The following is a 22,517-nucleotide window of genomic DNA, read 5'->3' as shown; positions in this document are numbered from 1 at the left end:
TCAGTGTAGTTTGTTTGTTTTTGTTATTAAGACAAGGTTTCTCTGTGTAGCCCTGGCTGGTCTGGAACTTGCCCTGTAGACCAGGGTGTCCTCACACTCACAGGAATCCACCTGCCTCTGCCTCCGTTTGCTGGCATTAATGGCATGCACCATGGACTTGGCTTCAGTGTAGTTTTAATTTAAAATTCTCTGTTGTTTAAGGATATTAAACAATTTCTCATATTCTTATTGGCCATCTGCACTTCATCTTTAGTCAACGTACATGATAGACTCAAAATAAATTATCTTCATGAAAAATAAATAATTTAAAATAGAGTGTTGAGAATTAAAACAGTTAATCCACTGCTGGGCAGTGGTGGCACACACCTTTAATCCCTGCACTCAGGAGGCAGAGGCAGGCGGATCTCTTGAGTTCAATGCCAGCCTGGTCTACAGAGTTCCAGGACAGCCAGAGCTACACAGAAAAACCCTGTCTGGAAAAGACAAGACAAAACAAAATACAGCTGTTGATGGGTGTGTGCACAACCGGTAATCCCAGCATTTGGGAGGCAGAAGCTTATCTGGGCTTTGATAGGTAGTCTCTGCTACAATTCAAGCCAAATTAAAGTCTATAAAGGTAGGTTTATTGGGGGTGGTCTCAGATGGGTTCACTGATCTTACAGGAGGAAGTCAGGGAAGTCACCATGCAGAGGGAGACAGAAAATCAGGGAGGTGGGGTGGGTAAGAGAGAGGAAATGCAGAGGGGGGGGGGCACAAAATATCTGGATTACATAGTGAAGAGCCTCTGGGGAAGAGGAAGCCCAGCCCCTGGGCTGGGAAGTTCAGAGTAGAGGGTGGGGTATGCCAGCCATGCCCTGTAACAGGTAGGGACTAAAGGATGCTGGGAGAACCTGGAGGTTAAATAGGTGCCTCCCCCATTTGTTCCGGATTTGAATCCCAACAGGCTCCCCAGCAAGTTCCAGGCAACCCGGGTTATTTAGGGAAACCTCATTTCAAGTCAATTGTCAAAGCTCTTTTCCTCCACATTTTAAAATTAACTATAATTACATTATTTCCGCCCCCCCCCTTCCTCTGGTCAAGCTCTCCAAAACAATCCCCCACCCACACTTGCTTCCTCTTAAATCCATGGCCTCAGTGGAAGTCATGGTACACACACCTTGAATCCCAACACTTGGGAGGCAACGGCAGATGGATCTCTATGAGTTTGAGGCCAGCCTGGTCTACATAGCCAAGGCTACATAGTGAGCCAAAACCTGACTCAAAATACAAACAAACAAACAAAGAAGAAAGAAATCCATAGCTTCTTTTTCTTTAATCGTTATTGTTACATATACGCATAAATATATCAGTACAGCTGTTGAGTTTATTAAGCATTACTTGTATGTATATGATTTCAGGGTTGATCATATGGCATTGAATAACCAGCTGCAGGGATCACCCCAATTCTCCCTGTCTTAGGGTTTTATTGCTATGATGAGACACCATGACGACAACTCCCCTAAAGGAAAACGTCTTATAAAGGAAAACCCTGACTTGAGCATTTGAAACTTCAAAACCCACCCCCAAGAGACACACTTCCTCCAACAAAGCCACACCTACTCCAACAAAGCCACACCTACTCCAATAAAGCCACACCTACTCCAATAAGGCCACACCTACTCCAATAAGGCCACACCCACTCCAATAAGGCCACACCTCCTAGTAGTGCCCCTCCCTATGAGCCTGTGGGGGTTGTTTTCATTCAAGCCACCGCATTCCACTCCCTGCCCCCTGTAGATTTGTAGCCATATCACAGTGCAGAACTTCATCCAGTCTAACTTCAGAAGTCCCCATAGGCTATTGAAGTCTCAGCAATATTTAAAAGTCCAACGTTCAGAGTCTCTTCTGAGATTCATGCAATCTCTTAACTCTAATCCCCTATAAAATAAAAATAAAAAAACAGATCACATACTTCCGAGAAATCATGGCACAGGGTGTACATTACCATTTCAAAGGGGAGGAAAGGGAACACTGTGAGGAACTATTGGATCAAAACAAGACCAAAAAAAAAAACCAAAAAAACAAAAAAAACAAAAACAAAAAAAAACCAAACAAACAAAAAAACCAGCTGGGCAAACTCTGCCTCTCCGCATCTTATGTCAAAACAGTCTTCAGATCTCCAATTCCTTTCAGCTTTGTTGACTACTGGTGCCCCTTTCTCCTCAAACTAATCAGTATTTTTCCTTGCCTAGCTTGCTCCTTTTCCTTATAGAACTGCATAGCATTAATAACCAAGTAGCACAGCCAATACTAGGCTGTCCGGAGGTCTCTGCCAAAGCTGTCATTCATAACTCTTCAATGTAGCCTTAGGCAGATTTTTGGGGGACAAGAACAGAAAGCTGCCAGATTCTTTGTCAAAAATATCACAAGAACAGCTATGTACTAACATTCTTCTCCTCTGAATCTTCTCGAGCCACGCCCCCACAATTAAAATCACCCTCATCACCGCTGTCCTCCACTAGTATGGTCCATCAAGTCCCACTTAAAACATTTAACTGCTTTTCTAATCCAAAGTCCGCATTCCTCCAAATAAAAGCGTGCTTAGGCCTACCATGGACCCAGGACTGCACACCAGTCCCTGGTGTCAACTTCTGTCTTAGTCAGGGTTTCATTGCTGTGAAGAGACACCATGAACATGGCAACTCTTATAAAGGATAACATTTAACTGGAGCTGACTTATAGTTCAAAGGTTTAGGCCATTATAGTTATGGCAGGAAACACAGTGGCACACAGTCAAACATGGAGTAGCTGTGAGTTCTACATCTGGATCCATAGGCAGCAAGTAGAGAGAATGACACGGGGCCTGGCTTGAACGTTTAAAACCTCAAAGCCCAACCCCAGTGATACACTTCCTCCAGCAAGCCCGTACCTCCTCCAACGAGGCCATACCTCCTAATAGTGCCACTCTCTATGAGCCTATGGGGGGCCATTTTCATTCAAACTATCACTCCTGCTCTCAGCCTTTCTTAATTGTCTGCAGTTCTTTGTCTATGGGTAGGTCTCTAAGAGATTTCCCCCTTCTGTGTTAGCATGTCTATTGGTCTTCTAACTTGTCCGGGTCTTGTTTAGCCGCCATGCTGTTGCGGTATTGTGGGAGTGGCTTCCTTGACATTTCTAGGAGACACAGTCTCAGCAGACCTCCTGGCCCTCTCTCTCAGACAATCTTTCTTCCCCTCATAGTCACTGTCCTATTACTGGGAAGAGGCATCATAACCAAGGCAACTCTTGTAAAAGAAACCGTTTAATTGGGCCTTGCTTATAGTTGTAGAGAGTTAGCCCATGACCATCATGATGGGAAACAACAAACAGCATGATGCTGGTGTGGGGGTGGGGAGAGAGAGAGAGGAGAGAGGGGCGGGGGGAGAGGAGAGGGAGGGGGAAACTGGGTTTGGCATGTGCTTTTGAAACCTCAGAGCCCACCCCCCAGTGACACAATGCTACACCTTGTAATCTTTCTCAAACAGTTCCACTCACTGGGGACCAAGCATTCAAACACATAAGCCTATGGGGGCGGGGCGTTCTCATTCAAACCACCACATCTTGCTTCCACAAAGTTCCCAGAGTCTTAGGTGTGGGAGTTGTGTTGTACATGTATCAATTATGTGTGGGCACTGCACAATCAGTTCTTCTATACATCTTGATCAGACCAGTGGTGTAATGGTCTCTGTCTGCTGCAAAGAGACGTTTCTTTGACTATGGGTGGAAGCTACATCATCTGTGGCCATAAGGACACGTATCTGGAATGCAGTTAGGAGCCATGCTGGTTTAGTGGAGCATCCTTAGTGAAGTCTATGAGGTCAGACCTTTTTTTTAAAAGTTGTATTTCTTTAGTAGCATGCATGGAACACTTTCCATATCGTGACTCATTTAGCTGTCATCTTTCTGGTAGCTACTTCATCTGTGTGCATCATAATTCATCTCCTATCGATGGACACCTGCTTCTTCCCTCAGCTTCAGGAGCAAGAGCTCAGTCAGCGTTCTTGTGATTGTATACTGGAATTCTGACAACCTGGGTTCCCATCCCTTGCGTTTGCAAAAGCTACTTAGTCTCTTTTCCTTCTCCTGGCTGAATGACACATTGTAAATATTCACCTTGAAGTCCAGCTAGTGAGCATTTCCTGTCTCTGTCTCTGAGGGTCCTGTTACTGTGTGCCAAGGATAGTGCAAACATCTTGCAGGACGGCCTGTATGTCCTACTGCCTCTTAATAAATGTAAGTCATTAATGGGATTTTAATGTTTTTCACCACATACTAGTGTATCTCACAGTGACGGTACTACAAAGCAGATGCTAAGTAGAAGGGCATTTAGCTTAGCCACATCACCCAATTCTTGTTCTGGTTTGCATTCCTTCATAATCAAACCTAGAGACAAACATAGCTCATTCATTTAGGCGATCCTATGGGGACAGGAAACAGAGACAGGAGAGGTCCAACATCCCAGGGCTGTGCCATTGAGCACGTTCACCCTATGGGTAATGGGATCCTGCCTAATATCCACTCTCAGCATCCCTTGGCTAAGGAGACAAATTAAATCATTGGCCTCCATCTAAGGCACATGTGTAGGTAGTCAGATGTGAACCAGGTACATGCAGGTGAATCTGGGGACCTGGGAGGAGCCACAGGGCTTTTATGACCTCTTCCAAAAACAGGAGCCACAGACTCACCCATAATGGAGAACAGTTGAGTTTATTCTCAGCCATCCACTTCAGGGAGTGTCACTAATGCCTGGGGTCTATGACCATGTTGCTGGGGAGCATGGTAATTTACTTGTAATGATAATTTACAGAGCTTTTCCATGGAGTTCTTTCAACAACCCTCTATCCATAACTATAAAGCATGCATGTATTTGTTTCCCCCTAACTACTGTCATTGCATGTCCTTTGCCATCTGCTCAGTAGGATTGTTAGTCTTTTCCATGTCTTGTTAGTCATTGTTCTGTCAGGAAAGTCAGTGGCCTGTCATATGTAACACCATTTCCAATGTGTTGCTTTCATCTTATCATTATCTCTTGTTTCTCAAATAGAAAATTAGTGGTCAATAGAGGATATTTGTATACATTGTTTCCAGTAAATTTATTGAGGTGTGGATCACCTCAATATGAAAATGCACAATTCTGGTCTGAATATCCAGGCCCCAGTTGTGTGGGGTGCGGGAGTACTTTCACATCTCTTGGGTCTGGTCCTAGGAATGGCTTCACGGAGTTTATGGTAAACTTCCAAACTGGTTCCCAAAGGAGCTGTATTCATTCCTGCCGGCCATAGATGAGTTGCAGTTCCTCTAAATACTTATCAACAGAGTCCATCTTTTTCCCTACAGCCAGCCTATTTTGGTGTAAAATGCTATGTTCCCAGGTTTTTAAGTTCCAAGAAAATTTTAAACTATTCATTTATTTGTCTATTTATTTATTATAGTTTATCTAATTTATTCATGAGAGAGACAGAGAGACAGAGAGACAGAGAGGAGGAGGGGGTGTAAGCATGTGGGTGCCATGGCAAGCACATGGAGATCAGAGGACACTCTGTAGAGTCAGGTCTCTCCTTCCATCTTTACTTGGGCTCTGGGAATCAAACCCAGGTGCATGGCAAGACCTTTACCTGATGAGCCATTTCCCCAAGCAAAATATTTAAAGATCACCTAATTAAACGTAATTATTTAGCAATGGCTCAGTGTTTTAAAACACTTGTTGCTCTTGTAGAGGATCTGAGGTAAGTTTCCAAAACTCATGTTAGGAAGCTCCTACTGATGCCTGTAGCTCCAGCTCCAGGGGATCTGATGCCCTTTTCTGACCTCCAAGAACACTCTACATGTGTACATGTGTGCGCGCGCACACACACTACACATAAATAAAAGGCAAAATAAAAATTTAGTAATAGTTCTTGTAGGCATATTTTTGTGATACTTTATTTGGGTTCTTACATTTACTACCCTTCTCCATCCCAGTTCCTTCCAGCACCCCAACACCAGGTAGGAAAGACAGAAGGTTAGTGGGGAGAGAACATTGAGATCTTTTCAGACTACTTTCTGCTGATTAAGAGCACTGAGTTCCTTGGGGGGAAGTCCAGTCTTTATCTCATCAGGGTATCTCCAACTTCTTGTAGTCTCTTTTCTCTCTCAACCACTTAACAAACCAGGCACAGCAGGAGCAGGGCCCGGCAGGGGGAACAGATATGCCCTCGCTTTTGGGGCTCTAGCTTTTTTATACCCTCTCTAGAGTCCCCAGAATTAAGCTAGCTTCAACTGGCAGAATCACACCCCTGCCAGAGCACACATGAGGCAAATAGCCTGCTGGTGTGGACAATCTGAAGCAGCCCCATATCTCACACCTGGGATTAAAACAAAAACATTTATATAACATAACTGGGTCTTTTAAGATAACAAAACTCTCACTACAAGGTCTTTAACTGACTGTTAGAAAAAAAAGCCTTTGATTAATGAGGTTTATATGAATGTGACACTTACTTGCGCTCTATTCCGTTTCTTTGGTAATTTTTAACCTTTTTTAAAGATTTTATTTATTTACTATTAGTAATATAGTGCTCTGTCTGCATGTATGCCTGCAGGCCAGAAGAGGGTATCAGATCACATTATAGATGGTTGTAAGCCTCCATGTGGTTCCTGGGAATTGAACTCAGAACCTCTGGAGGAGCAGTCTGTGTCCTTAACCTCTGAGCCATTCCTCCAGCCCCTAATTTTTAACCTTTTAAAATCTTTTTTAAAACTTCTAATGTTTTAAACCTTTTTTTTTTTCTATTTTTAGCCCAAGTTCCTTACTGCAATGGCCATTGTAGCATTAATATATTTATAAGCTTTCCCCTGCACATCTGCCTGCTTATCCCCAAAATGGTCTTTTGATAAAAATTGCCTTCTGTTTTTCTCTCATGAATTCCTGTGAGTTGACCCCAGGGTCTTGTGCTTGCTAAATCCATGCCTATGTGCTGCACACCAAGCCACAGCCTGAGCCCTTAGATATCCAGTTACAACTGAAAATGCCTCATGCTGTAATATTTATACCCTACAGCCACACATAGTTTGTCATTTTCTCCAAATTACTGTTCTTTTTGTTTGTTTGTTTGTTTGTTTGTTTGTTTTTCAAGACAAGGTCTCTCTGTGAAGCCTTGGCTGTCCTGGACTCACTTTGTAGACCAGGCTGGCCTCGAACTCACAGCGACCCACCTGCCTCTGCCTCCCGTGCGCCACCACCGCCCGGTTTAAATTACTGTTCTTATAATCAAGTACAATGGAGTATCCTGATGGGCTTTAAGTGGCATTGCCTTTCGCCTGCATGTCAACTTAGAGATTTTTATTTCTTCTACTCTTTGTGGTCATAGGCAGGTGTGTCTTAGTCATTTCGTGCTGCTGTAACAGAATATCATAGACTGGGGGTCAATTATTGCTCACAGTCTCGGAAGCTGGGAAGCCCCAGATCTGTGTGCCAGCACATGTAGTGTCTGGTGAGGGGGTCACAGCTGTTTGTTCTGTTTTTGTGGGATAGAAAGAGACAATAGCTTCCTGTATCATCATCTTCTTTTTCCTCCTCCTTCTCCTCCTTTAAAATTTATTTTCATTTCATGTACATTGGTGTTTTGCCTGTATATGTGTCTGTGTGAGGGTGTCAGACTCTCTAGAACTGTAGTTACAGTGGTTGTGAGCTGCCATGTGAGTGCAGAGAATTGAACCTGGGTCCTCTAGAAGAGCAGTAGTGTTCTTAACCGCTAAGCCATCTCTCTAGCCTGTTTTTTTGTTTGTTTGTTTGTTTGTTTTATTTTGTTTTTTGGTTGTCTGTTTTTATGGTTTTTCAAAACAAGGTTTCTCTGTGTATTTGTGGCTGTCCTAGACTCGCTTTGTAGACCAGGCTGGCCTCGAACTCACAGTGATGCACCTGCCTCTGCCTCCTGAGTGCTGGGATTAAAGGCGTGCGCCACCACGCCCAGCTCAAACTTCTTTTAGACAGGCTGAACCCATTCTGTAACTGAGAATGGTCTTGGACTCCTGACCCTGCTGCTTTCACATTGTAAGTGCTAAAACTACAGACATGCATGCCTCACCATGCTCAGCACTTTCTACTGATTGGAAACTTGAAAGTAAAGCTTCAGAGTAATAGTAAAGAAAGCTGCAAATGTTGACCTCCTGGGGGTTTTGTGGGAGAGGCCAGAGGTGGCACCTGTGGGTGAGGATTTTTCCACTTTGTGCAAATGAATGAGCCAGATCCAGCTGTAGAATTTTTATGACACCCAGGCTCTGAATTAAAGGAGATGGGCACAACCCCCTGTTCCTGGTTTGGCAGGATGGCACCAGGGCAGCTGGACTGCGCCAATGCATATACATTTTGGTTGGGAAGAACTCAGTTGATTCGTAAGGGTGAAAGATCTTTTTAAAATTAATTTATTCAGATTACACCTCAGTTTTTATCCCCTTGCTTGTCTCCTTCCATTCCTCCCTCCCTCCCTCTTTCACCCTATTCCCCTCCCCTAGGTCTGTGACAGAAGGGGACCTTTTTCCCCACCATATGGGCACAGCCTATCAAGTCTCATCTTGGTAGCCTTCTTGTTCTTTCTGAGTGCCACCAGGCCTCCCCAGAGTTCATGTCAGAGTCAGTCCTCACTCTCCACACAACTGTGGAAAATGTCCTGTCCAATGGCTAGATCTGCATGTATTGTCCTTGATTGGTGCAGTAGTTTGAACAGACACCCCTGGGTCCACATCTGCCCATCATGATGTTCTTCTTGTAGGTTTCTAGGACCCTCTGGATCCTTCCATTTCCCTAGTCTCCCATACTTCTCTCACCTAGGGTCCCAATAAGAGGTCCCCACATCTATCCCAATCTCCTGTTGGGCTAGTGTCCAATTACAAGTGTGAGTCTTTCTGAGTCTGGGTAACTCACTCAATATGATCATTTCTAGTTCCATCCATTTGCCCCAAAATTTCAGGATTTTCTTGTTTTTAATAGCTGAGTAGTATTCCATAGTGTAAATGTACCACAGTTTTTTTTTATCCATTCTACAGCTGAGGGACATTTAGGTTGTTTCCAGGTTCTGGCTATTACAAATAAGGCTGCTATGAACATGGTTGACCATATGTCCTTGTTGTTTTGTGGAGAACCTTCTGGGTATATTCTAAGGAGTGGTATAACTGGGTCTTGAGGTAGCCCTATTCCCAGTATTCTGAGAAAGTGCCAGATTGATTTCCAAAGTGGTTGTACAAGTTTGTACTCCCACCAGCAATGAAGGAGTGTTCTCCTTTCTCCACATCCTCGCCAGCATGTGGTGTTGCTTGAGTTTTTTATCTTGGCTATTCTGATGGATGTAAGATGGAATCTCAGAGTTGTTTTGATTTGCATTTCTCTGATGACTAAGGATGTTAAGCATTTCCTTAAATGTTTCTCAGCCCTTGCATATTCCTCTGTTGAGAATTCTCTGTTTAGTTCTGAGTCCCATTTCTTGATTGGGTTATTTGGTTTGGTGGTGTTTAATTTCCTGAGCTCTTTATATATTTTGGATATTAGACCTTTGTCAGATGTAGGATTGGTGAAGATCTTTTCCCAGTCTGTAGGCTGTCGCTTTGTTCTGTTGACAGTGTCTTCTGCCTTACAGAAGCTTCTCAGCCTCATGAGGTCCCGCTTATTAATTGTTGACCTTAAGACCTGGGCAGTTGGAGTTCTGTTCAGGAAGTTGTCTCCTGTGCCGATGAGTCCCAGGCTCTTCCTTACTTTTTCTTCTAACAGATTTAGTGTCTCTGGTTTTTTGTTGAGGTCTTTAATCCACTTGGACTTGAGTTTTGTACGTGGTGATAAATATGGGTCTACTTGCATTTTTCTACATGTAGACATCCAGTTAGACTAGCACCATTTGTTAAAGATACTATTCTTTTTTCCATTGAATAGATTTGGCTTCTTTGTCAAAAATAAAGTGTCCATATGTGTGTGGATTTATTTCTAGGTCTTCAATTTGATTCCATTGATCAACCATCCTATTGCTATGCCAGTACCATGCTGTTTTAATTACTGGTGCTCTATAGTACAGCTTGAGATTAAGTATGGAGATTCCTCTGGAGGATCTTTTATTGTACATAATTGTTTTAGCTATCTGGGATTTTGGTTTTTTCATATGAAGTTGAGAATTAATCTTTCAATGTCTTTAAAAAATTGTGTAGGTATTTTGATGGGGATTGCATTGAATCTGTAAATTGCTTTTGGTAAGATGGCCATTTTTCCTATGTTAATTCTTCCAAGAAGGTGAAAAATCTTTGTTGGTCAAGTGTCCTCAAAGATATCTCTGAGGCAGGGGACAGGGGCTGGAGTCCAGGACACAGCAGCATTCCTTGTGGGTTTGGGAAGAGAGGATGAGCATCCTGTCTTCTCTCCCTTTAGGGCCTGCACTATGAAAACATCCTATAAACTAAAGGGCAGAGGACAAAGCCCAGACACTCAGGAAACTCTCTACGCGGGGACACCAGACCATCTATCATGACCCAAGAAGCCAGGTAGGTGGTTTTCCTCTTCCTCTTCCTCTTCCTCCTCTTCCTCTTCCTCCTCCTCCTCTTTCTTCTTCTTCTTCTTCTTCTTCTTCTTCTTCTTCTTCTTCTTCTTCTTCTTCTTCTTCTTTTCTCTCTCTCTCTCTCTCTCTCTCTCTCTCTCTCTCTCTCTCTCTCCCTCTCTCTTTGGTTTTTCAAGACAATGTTTTTTTGTATAGCCTTCGCTGCCCTGGACTCTCTCTTTGTAGACCAGGCTCACCGCAATCTGCCAGCCTCTGCCTCCCAAGTGCTGGAATTAAAGGCATGCACCACCATTCATGGCTCTTTTTCTTTCCCCTCCCATCCATTCCTTCTCTCCCATTCTGTGGCCAGGACTGCCATCAACCCCCATTTCCCCGTGTCTCCAGTCAGCTGTACTCTTCTGCTGCATGGATGGCAACCAAGAGTGGATAAGCAATTCTATTGCTGGCATTTGCTTCTTTGTGAGTTACTTTCTCTCTTCCATCCTTATCTACCCCTTTACTTCTTCCCTTTCAAACCCCTAACACTAGATAGGAGGGGAAAAAAAGAACAGACAGGAAAAAGGGCAGCATTTATCCCTCATTAGGCTACTTCCTGTTGGTTAGGCACATTGAGTTCCTTGGGAAAAGTTTGATCTTTGCCATCAGAATTTCGAATTGCTTCTTCTTCCTTTTCTTTCTTCTTGTTTCTTTTTTGCACACAACCATGTGACAAACCACAACCAACAGCATTCAACCACCAACCAGCCACCAGCAGCAACCCTACCTCTGGGACCCTGGAAAGTTCACAGAATTCCAAACATCACACACTTGCACAAAATATCTGTGGCTGGCAAAATCATGCCCCTGCCAGAGCATGAAGCAAATCATAGCCAGCTTCTGGGAAGTAGCCCATATCCCCACACCTGGGATTAAAAAGAAAACATATTCCCATAAACTTTCTGTGTTTGTTTAAAGAAACCGAAATTACAAAATTCTCACTACAGAATCCTTTTAGTCCCAGGCCCTAGAGTGCCAAAGAACTCTGGGCAGGAATGACAGACACTGAGCTTACAGCTCCAAGCCCTGAGAACCAGATCATTAGAAGGTAGAGACTTAGAGTTCTATGTATTCAGGGTAAAGGCTTTGGCACTGGGCTTGGTTGCTGGGTGCTAGGCAACTGGTATAGCCCTCAGCCCTGGCAGCATCTGGGGTCAGGTATGGTAGATGTTAAAGTTACAGCTCTGAAGGCACCAGATATATGGCTTTTAGTAGAGTTATAGCGCCTGAGCCCCAGGTATCAGGACCCTCGGCTTTTAGTGGCAGACAGTGTTCTCATTCTTGACCTTGAGTACCAAGACCCAACAAACTTGCCCTTGGCTACCATTCTGCGTGAGAAAGAAAACTCATCAGCGCAGACTAGCTGGAGGAGCTTTGAGCTTCCAATCTGCTCCTTTAGAGTTGCTTGTTCTGCTTACTTTTTGATCTCAAATGGAGCAGGGGAGTAGCCATGATCTCAAATGGAGCAGGGGAGAAGGGATCAGGGGACATCACATATTGGCTCCTGAAACAGCTACACAAACGTGGCCTATGTCATTTTTAATATATTTCACCAGATGAATGAAGTTTCACAACCACACCAAATGCAAGGGGATGGTGTCCTGTGATACCATAAGGGCCCAGAAAGGGGGGAGGGGGGAGGCAGGGCATTTGTAAATGTCCCCAAGGCTCACCACGATGAATTAGTAGTAAGCTGGGCCTGTAATCATCTCTTGGCTCTGGGCCATGGATCTTTTTGCTGAAATCCTGGTTCCAAGGCTGTTTTTCACAGAAGTCGCCACATCTATAATGACTTGATAATGCTGTCTCCCAGCAATGGTCATTTAAAGAGCGTGGTGTCTCTTTCCAAGAGGTGGGGCACCTATGGGAAAACAAAGTCTCCATGTTTCGCTGATGTGAGGATAAGGAACCGCACCAGTGTCACCTGTCCAGACCTCTTTTTCATCTGTCACATAATGCCCTGGGTGATTCTTTCCCAGGCAACATGGCAGCCAGATAGCATCGCCCAGTAAGGAAGCCATACCCTGGAGTAGACACACAACCTTAAGGCAAAAATGGCACAAAGCCTTTGTCTCATGCTACCTGAGTCTCCAAGGCTGTGGAATTTACTGACGTGGGAGCCAAGAAATCTTGCTATGACCTTGGTATTTGACCTTGCATATTTCCTTCTCTCACCCTTGACCCAAGGCATTCAATCTCCAGGGACAGTAGTGCCAGCCTAAGGGTCATGGATGTGAGCACATTGCTAGGCTTATAAGCTCTGTGTCTATGCAGAGACAACTGCCAGAAGTCTAATGAAGGAGAGGAGCCTGGAGGAAGCTGGCACATTGGCCCAGTCAGCCCCGATGCATGCCCAGGATATACAATAGATGTAGCGAGGCTGACTCATGGGCAGGCCTAGAGTTAGAGGTGCTATCTCTCAGATGTGTGGATTGGCTACCCTTTAGTACAACCAGAGAGTGCCACGCCTAACACAGTATGTATTTTCTGAGTGTTGCCACTATTGATGGAGAAATATACCCAAAAAACAGCTTATTCTAGCCTACATAGACCATCCTTTAAATTGACCCATCCATGACTGTTTGCTATTCATGATGCCTCTGATCTTTAAGTATTATAAATAATTGTGCCATGAGCAGTTTTGTAATTAAAAAAAAAAGTTGTGCATCCATGATGGCTTCCTACTGCATATGGAATTACTAGCTCATGCCAGGCGGTGGTGGTGCATGCCTTTAATCCCAGCACTTGGGAGGCAGAGGCAGGTTGATCCCTGTGAGTTCAAGGTCAGCCTGGTCTATAAAATCGAGTCCAGGACAGTCAAGGCTACACAGAGAAACCCTGTCTTGAAAAACAAAAACAAGAAAAAACCAAACAAACAAAAAAACTAGCTCATAATCATCATTCATTATTTTAGACTTCTGCTTTCATCCTTGGCCTTCTATCAGAACCCTTTCCAGCAGGCTCATGGTGAGCTTCAGCCTAGAGAGGGAGAATTAGGCTGGAGAGATGGTTTGCAGTTAAGAGTTCTTGTGGCTTTTTCGGAGGTCCCAGGTTTAGATCCCAGAACCCACATCAGACAGCTTGGAACTGCTTGTAGCTCCAGCTCCAGGGAATCCAGTGACCTCTTCTGGCCTGTGCAGGTGCCCACATACATGCACATAAATGCAGAGACACAGTCACATAAATAAAAAATAAAGTTAAACCTTTACAAAGAAAGAATTGGCTTAAAGAGAGAGCGAGCAGATGTTATTAGTTAAGACTTGGCTCCACTATAAGCAGAAATCCTTAAATGACAATGTTTTGAACCAAATAGAAATGTATTTCTCAGTTATATAATAGAAGGCTAAAGCTGCAGAGTGCGGGGAAAGTGAGCAACTTTACCCATACATTCCTCAGCACCGGCTTTTACCTCATGACCAAACATGGCTGCCATCCTGTTAACATTCCCAGCCGCCAGGAAGAAGCAAAGGAAGACACAACATTTCACTTGCATCCCACTGGCCAAACCCCCACGATGTGGCTGCATCCAACTATCAGGGAGGTTGGGTGTCCAGTCTGTTCTGGATGACCAAGGAATAGTTGGGAGTTACAGTACTAAGAAAGGAAGAGCAATATTAGGGAATGGCTAGATGTCTTTGTCTTGAACTTAACCCAGACTGAAAGCAGCATGTATGGACCACAGAAACAGCATCCTTAGAGTCTTGTATACTTTTGATGAGCTGACAGCCCTGTTCTGCTGTAGCCAGGGTATAGTCACGGATCGGAAGCGGGCCCCCATCTCAGAAGTTGACTGTGAGCAGATGCGTCAGCGCACCGTGGAGAGGCCAAGTTACTTTTCTGTTGCTGTGACAGAAAACACTGACAATAGAGAAAAGATTCGTCTGTCTCACAGTCCATTACATGGGTAAGTCAGGGTGGCAGAAGTTGCTGGTCATCAGGTCCCCTGGATGGAGAGGCCCGGTGACACTCAGAGAAAGGATAGCTGGCTACCAAGAAGAGACTTGATACCCTATGAACATATACAGGGGGAGGAGGTCCCCCTCAGTCATAGTCTTAGGGGGGAGGAGTAAGTGGGAAAATGGGAGGAAGGGAAGAATGAGAGGATACAAGGAATGGGGTAACAATTGAGATGTAATATGAATAAATTAATAAAATATATTAAAAGAGAGATAGCTCTCTGCAAATAACTGCACACAAAAGCCTGATATGAATGTATTATTAATGATCCGTCACAGCATAATACTGTCAATAAAGTAATGATCTCTTGAGCCGTTTAAAATAACTAAAAGAAGAAGAAGAAGAAGAAGAAGAAGAAGAAGAAGAAGAAGAAGAAGAAGAAGAAGAAGAAGAAGAAGAAGTTGCTGGTCATGTTGAATCCACTGTCAGGAAGCAGAGAGTGGTTAACGCCAGTGCTCAGCTTCCTTCACTTCATACAGTCCAGCATCCCTTGCCTAGGGATCCACAGGCAAGATGGACCTCCCCATATCAATTACTGTAGTGCAGATAATCCCCACCCTCTGACAAAAACAGCCCGAGGCTCGTCTCCCAGATGATTCTAGATTCTGTCGGGTTAACAGTTAACACACATCCTCACAGGCCACCTACTCCAGCCTGCCTGCCCCCAGCTCACCTGTCTGTCTCCCCTCATCTCTGCAGGACCAGCTTCCGATGGACTCCGAGAACTTCCAAGTGGACACCGAGAACCTGTGGGCCTGGCTTGTAAGGCTCATGGGTCAGAACTTAGAGTGGCTGAGCGCCAAGGTTAGGTTCTTCATCCCTACCGTGGACCCGGACTACAGCAGCGAGACCCCCGACCCTGAGGTCATTCGCCATCAGCTCTACAGGCTGTACTCCCAAGGCCTGGCCACCTGGCAGTCCTTCATCCACTGTCTCTGCATACAGTGTGATGTGCCTCTAGAGCTGGAGGTTCCACTGTTGAGCATCTGGGGCCAAAGAGATGGTAAGGGCCCACATGGGAGGGACAAGGCTGGCAGCACAGCCTTGTGGCCTGCAGAGCTTCAGAATCCCTAGGGACCCATCTGGCCGCACGGAGAGGACACAGTGTAGCTAAATGCCTGCAGTGTCCAAGAGGCTTCCCTTCTGCAGTGCGGCCAGAGGACCTGAGGCTCTAATGATAAGAAGGAAAGATTGGACTGTTCTATTCAGCACCTTGAGAACAGCACTGAGGAGGAGCATAAGACACAGAGGGACAGGAAGTCCCTAGATAGAAAGTGGGAACTCACCTATGAGCTCTACCAGTGTGGAGGTGTGGATACATATTCACACACACATGAGCAGGTAGTACATGCATGCATGTGAACATGTACACCACAGATATGTGTGCGGACAAAGATCCTCACTGACATGTGCGCACACACACACACACACACACACACACACACACACACACACACACATACATACACACTGTGCCCACTGCTACCTGCAGAATGTACCACTTGCTTCCCTGAGGTGACCGGGCGTCAGCTTTACAATCCATGGGGCTTGCAGCTGTTCCCAGAGCAGACACCACTCATGGACCCAATAGCCTAATGACATTGTATTTCATATCCTCAAAGGCACATGTTCTGCTCTGTCTTACAGAATTCTCTAGGCAGCCAGGAGCTGGTGATGAGAGCTGTCCTGGACCTCTGCTGCACCATGGTGAGCTCTGGGGCTAAGGCTTGGGATGTCAGCAAAGCCGTTCAGTCTTCACCTTGAGCTAGTGAACAGCCATTTCTTCCTCTGCACGAGGACCAAGCCCCACTTCCACCGTCTCTGTGACTTTCAAGGCCTGCCCCACTACCTTTTACCAGGGATCTAATTTGGAGCCCCAGAGGAGACTGGCTATGGCTGGCCTCAGCCCTGGAGATCCCATGCGAGCTGTCACCCAGGGAGTGTCTTCTGACGCCCCTGTCCTCACCTCATGGGATTGTAGGAAGGCAAGCATCATGTCATGAGTTTGATTGACAAGAACCAGTTGCAGGCTCCACAAAGTAATTTAAAGCTTCGCTCTTCCAGAGCCTGTCCCTTCCCTGATGGACACGGTGCTTAGGACGCCCTGCTGAGGGCCTGTTCAGAGCCGGGAGCTTACTGGGCAAACTAAGGGAGTGGCCTTCTCAAAATCCCAGGGTGTCCTTCTCTGCCTGGGGCCACTAGTGGAATAGAGCACCCCAAAGGTGTTGCCTGGGTCCTCACTTTCTCCCCCCATGCCCTTGCTTTTCTCTCCAGGTGTCAAGCGTCCTACTGAGAGCTATGGGTCCTCACCCCGCCGGAAACACAGCAGGAAACAGCAGATAGGTGGGTTATGGGAGTAAGAAGCCTGGCATAGGGTTAGGTTGCCCTGAGGTTGATCACTGTCAGATTCTAGGCCTTGGCCTCTGGCTGCAAAGCTTCTGAGGCCAGCAGCTTGTTTTCCAAACCGCCAAGGGAGAAAGACTGAAGATCTTGAGTGAGCAGAGGAGGAGACAGGCTATTTCAAGGACATATTTGTCATCTAGGCTCTTCCAAACTGTCCTCCGGGCGGTAGAAGCACCAGGGTAGTAACCAATGTGACCTCAGGCCTGAGTCCTCAGTGGCCATGTTGGGGGTGGGGGAGGATGGAGGTGAGGAAGGTGTCATGGAGAATCTCTAGGCAGGAGACCCATGGAGACACAGGGCACTGAGGCTAGGCCATGGGGAAGAGGAAAAGGGAAACTTCCTTCATCCTCTACCAGTGGTCCAGAATAGTCTTTGACCCAGTCCTCATATGCAGACACACTCCACCAACCATGGGCATAACCAGAAAATTCACATCTATATGAAATAGGCTGCTACCTCAGTCCTTTCTGGAGTCGGGGTTGGGGATGAGTCTCCCCAATGACCCAGAATGGAAGAAACTGACCCTTGGCATAGCAGGAGGCCAACGGCAATGGTCTGATTGGCTGGTACAAAGCCTGCAGTTTGTTGATTCCCACTCTCAAGGGAAGGATGCAGAGCTTGCATCTACCATAGCTACCGCAAAACAAGTACCTCCCCCGGCTTACTGAAAACTACATCAACTGTATTGCCCTGGAAGAGAGAGGTGTGACCCAAGGGTCCAACACCACTTCCCTGGGTAAATGGCCTATGTTGCTGTTCAACCAACTCCCTCTGGGAATATGTGTGACCTTAAGAAGCTCCATTGTGCCCTTGACACTTGCTCCCATGCCCACATAGCTAGGGCTCAAGACAACCCCAGCCAAGCCAGGCATGATGGCATACATCTTTAAGCCCAGCACTCAGGGAGGCACAGGCAGGTGGATTGCTGTGAGTTCGAGGTTAGCCTGGTCTACAAAGTGAGTCCAGGACAGCCAAGGCTACATAGAGAGAGAGAGAAAAAAAAAGACAGCAGCAGCTCAATCATGGGGTCCCAGGACAATGTATGTATTAAGTGTGAGAGGTCTGCCTTCATACCTTTACTGTGCCCCCTGCAGAGTTGGCCAAGAAGTATCTGAAGCTCCTGAAGACCTCTGCCCAACAGTATCACAGTGGTGAATGCTGGATAGCAGGCCATACTCTTGCCTGCCCACGGACCTACATCCCCCCAATTCTGCAGTGGAGCCGGGATACAGCACCCTTGGATGCTCAGGAGGGAGTCACGATAGGACACCCCGAGGCAGCAGATGACAGTGAAGCGTGCATCCAGGATCTCTTCAGGACCGACAGGGGACCTCGGGTGACAGTGATTCTGGGGAAGGCTGGCATGGGTAAGACCACTCTGGCACATCGGCTGTGCTGGAGGTGGGCTGGTGGTCAGCTGGACCGCTTCCAGGCTCTGTTCCTGTTTGAGTTCCGCCGGCTCAACATGATCGCACATAAGCTGACACTGCCCCAGCTCCTCTTTGATCTGTACCTGACGCCAGAGTCAGATCCTGATGCTGTTTTCCAGTACTTGAAGGAGAACGCCCATCAAGTCCTACTGATCTTTGATGGGTTGGATGAGGCACTCTCTGCTGGTTCCATGGGTGCTGACAACGCAGGCTCCGCCCTCAACCTCTTCTCTAACCTCTGCCACGGGACCCTCCTGCCAGGCTGCTGGGTGATGACCACCTCTCGTCCTGGGAAACTGCCTTCCTGTGTGCCCACAGAGGCAGCCATGGTGTACATGTGGGGCTTTGACGGGCTACGGGTAGAGAAGTACGTTAGGCACTTCTTCAGTGATGTGCTGAAACAGGAATTGGCCTTGGCAGAAATGAGAACCAATGGGCGTCTCCGGGGTATGTGTGCGGTACCCGGACTGTGCGAGATTGCCTGTGTCTGCCTCCACCACCATCTGCTTCCTGGAAGCTCTTCGGGCCAGTCTACAGCCCTCCTGCCCACTGTAACCCAGTTGTACCTTCAGATGGCAGTAACTTTTAGCCCCAATGACACTCTGCTTGCCACATCCATGTTGGGCCTTGGAAAAGTGGCTCTAAGGGGACTGGACACTGGGAAGGTCATCTTCTCTGTGGAAGACATCTCTCCCCCGCTAATGGCTTTTGGAGCTGTCCACAGCCTCCTGACCTCCTTCAGTATCCGTACCCATTCTGAGCGCCAAGAAACAGGCTATGCTTTTGTACACTTCAGCCTGCAGGAATTCTTTGCTGCTCTGTATCTGATGACCAGCGACACGGTGGACAAAGATACACTCGCTGAATACGTCACTCTCAATTCCCAGTGGGTGCAGAGGACCAAACCTAAGCTGGGCCTCTCGGACCATCTCCCTACCTTCCTGGCAGGCCTGGCATCCCATGCCTGCCTCACATTCCTTTGCCACCTGGCTCAACAGAATGAAGCCTGGGTGGGCTCCAGGCAGGATGCTGTTGTCCAGGTCCTGAGGAAGCTGGCTAGCCGAAAGCTTACAGGGCCAAAGATGATAAAATTGTGTCACTGTGCGGCCGAGACCCAGGAACTGGAGCTGGCAAAGTTCATTGCCCAAAGCCTTCCCTTGCAACTCTCCTTCCACAATTTCCCACTGACCTGGGCAGACCTGGCTGCAGTGGCCTACATTTTGGAGCACAGGGCTGTCCCCGTTCACCTGGATTTTGATGGCTGCCTACTGGAGCCCCACTGCCCAGAGGCTCTGGTAGGATGCGGGCAGGTGGAGAATCTCAGGTGGGTCATGTCAGAAAAGGGGTAGGGAAGGGCAGGGAGGGTGGGAGGCCAACCAGTTTGCCAGAGAGACTGGATTCAAGGCTTGACTTTCGGAAAGGAATGTTCCGTCCTCATTTAGTGTTTAACACACTGTGCCTTGATCAGACCCGTCCCTGGGATCCAGTTGTACCTTTCTCTTGCCTGTGACTTCTTGACTCCCCTATCTCTCTGGCAGTCAGGGACTGGAGTGTTACACATGGGCTGTGCTGCTCAAGGCTGTTTGACCATGGACAAGTTATATGTATTACCTCCCTAAAGGGTGTTTCTCCATGCCTGTAATGAGTTCACATCATAATAAGGCAGCTCAGCCCAGCCTCCTGAGGTACAGTTTTTATGACATAAAATCTTTTATTATTTGAACTACTGAACGCAAGAAAGAAACATAAACAGCATAGAAAACAAAATAATCAAGTAAGAGAAAATATCCCCCCTTCCATTAAAAAAAATGTACCAGATAACATTTCTATAAAAGAAAGAGGTTAAGGGAAAGGGGGTGATCTTGTTTTTGAACTGATACAAAGTTGAGTTTTTTTAGATCAATTTGTGAGGTGAATTGCACTTCCTCTAAAGTCTGCCCATTTTGATAATTAGCTCTTTGTTGTTGTTTCTCTTTCCGAAGAAAGTTTCTTGAGTTTGGGGAGATGGCTCAGTGTGTAACAGGGCTTGCTGAAAAAAACAATAGGACTCGAGTCCAAGTCCCCAGCACCCATGTAAAAGCTGAGCATAGCCTCTCATGCCTGTAACCATAATGTTGTGGGGCGGAGACAGGCAGATCCCCAGCGCTCCCCTGAGCTCACTGCCAGCCAGCCAGCCCTAGGCTAAAGAGTGATTTTCAGGCTCAATGAGAGACAAAAAGAAAAAAAAAAGTGATAAAGATCACTGACATCCTATGGCTGTCACAGGCGCACATGGGTGATGAGCGTGTACACACGCACAAGCTTTGCTTGCCATGGTTTATGCTGTATGTAACCGTATTTCTATGGGAGACACGGACAATCCATTTGACAGATAAAGAAGCCAGTGCTGTAAGCTGTACTTCTTGCTACTCTGACAATACAATGATGGTTCTGCTACTGTGATGCCCCATGGACCACGGCCAGTGATGCACTGCCAATCACGAAGCTCTCCCAGAACTGACCCGTTTCGCTTCTCTCCTGCAGCTTTAAAAGCAGGAAGTGTGGGGATGCCTTTGCTGAAGTCCTGTGCAAGAGCTTGCCTACCATGGAGAGCCTGAAGATGCTGGGGTGAGCCAAGGCTTGCAAGCAAGATTTGCCACTGAGGATGTCTGGCACACTCTTCCCTACTTTGTCCTGTAGACAGAACACTGGCCAGCCCTGTTTTCCATCCCCATTCCTCTCTACCATCTTCGCTTGTCCTGTAGGTTAACCGGAAGTCAGATTACAGCCCGAGGCATCAGCCACCTGGTACAGGCTTTGCCCCTCTGTTCCCAGCTGGAGGAGGTCAGGTGAGTGATCTACAGGAGGGCAGTGGTGGCGCATGCCTTTAATCTCAGCACACAGGAGGCAGAAGCAAGGGGATCTCTTGTGAGTTTGAGGCCAGCCTGGTCTGCAGGGGGAGTGATCTACAGGAAGGCTCTCTTGCCTGGGTGAAGAGATCACTTTCTAGTGCTTAGGACACTCGTGGGGCTGCCATATTCCATCAGGGACCAGCTAGATGAGGAGACGTCAGTCCACGAATGAGGCGGGCTGAATCCAAAGCAACGCCTCTTGGGCTCCAGCAGGGTGCATATTTGGGGCCACCTTGGGGGATCATGAGTTTTGGGCTCCCTCCCCTCATTCTGGGACCCTAGGAAAAGGAATCCCAGTGTTTATGCACAACACAGATACTATGGGTACACATAAGTGCATAGCACAACACATAACTTCACGTTCCTGCACTTGAGTGCACACTTGCAAAAAAGAACACACTCACCTAACTCAAGGGTGTGTCCTATGCCTATTCACAGATGGGTACATGTGTGGCACATATAGACACACTTAGATGCAGGCCATGCTGGCTGAGTGCATCTATACAAATACTTCTTGCTTGGTTTCCACATACAGACACACTTAGATGCAGCACAAACTGGCTGAGCACATCTACACAGTATGCTTCTTGCTTGTGTTTGGAATTGATTGCTCCAGGGAAAAATGGAACCAGGGACCCTCTACAACAGTCTTTTCAAAAATTTTTTTAATTTTAATTTTTTTATTTTTTGAGATCATAACCTAATTACATCATTTCTCCCTTCCATTCCTCTCCTCCAAGCCCTCCTTTATCTCTTTCAGATTCATCACCTCTTTTTCTATTAATTGCCATTGTATGCATATGTGTATGTGTATAGACATATATATTCCTAAATACAACCCTCTCAGTCTGTAAGTGTTACTTGTATGTATGTTCCCAGGTCTGACCGTTTGATATTGGATAACTCATTGATGTGCTCTTCCAGGGGGATAACTACTTCTCCCACTCTTAGCATCCCTTAATTGCCTGTAGTTCCTTGTGTAGAACGGAGGGCTTTCCCCCATCCAGTTTAACATGTCTGTTGATGCTGTCCTTGTTATGCTTGTGTTTAGGCAGCCATGTCTGAAATTCTATGAATCTAGCTTCTGACATTACCAGGAGACACAGTCTCAGAAAGAAATCCTTGATCTGATTTAGCTTTTGTTGTTGTTGTTTGTTGTTTTTCAAGACAGGATTTCTCTGTGTAGCCTTGGCTGTCCTGGACTCACTTTGTAGACCAGGCTGGCCTCGAACTCACAGTGATCCACCAGCCTCTGCCTCCCGAGTGCT

The 22,517-nt window shown here is 46.4% G+C and overlaps 1 protein-coding gene across 6 annotated transcripts in view; it reads left to right on the top strand.

The window, feature by feature from the left end:
- Positions 1-22,517, top strand: part of NLRC5 (NLR family CARD domain containing 5) — an 83,948-nt gene that overhangs the window by 12,979 nt on the left and 48,452 nt on the right. For all 6 annotated transcript variants that reach the window (XM_084757357.1, XM_084757358.1, XM_084757353.1 and 3 more), the window contains exons 2-9: positions 10,406-10,518; positions 14,311-14,472; positions 15,225-15,528; positions 16,173-16,232; positions 16,800-16,868; positions 18,023-19,682; positions 20,882-20,965; positions 21,103-21,186. In XM_084757357.1, the coding sequence (XP_084613483.1) occupies positions 15,237-15,528; positions 16,173-16,232; positions 16,800-16,868; positions 18,023-19,682; positions 20,882-20,965; positions 21,103-21,186 (2,249 nt within the window). In that variant the 5' untranslated portion in view covers positions 10,406-10,518; positions 14,311-14,472; positions 15,225-15,236. The remainder of the gene's footprint in view (positions 1-10,405; positions 10,519-14,310; positions 14,473-15,224; positions 15,529-16,172; positions 16,233-16,799; positions 16,869-18,022; positions 19,683-20,881; positions 20,966-21,102; positions 21,187-22,517) is intronic.

The sequence above is a fragment of the Acomys minous genome, assembly GCF_964271855.1.
Source record: "Acomys minous genome assembly, chromosome: 14".
Taxonomy (NCBI): domain Eukaryota; kingdom Metazoa; phylum Chordata; class Mammalia; order Rodentia; family Muridae; genus Acomys; species Acomys minous.
The sequence above is the reverse complement of the archived record's forward strand: the minus strand, read 5'-3'. Positions and strand labels throughout refer to the sequence as shown.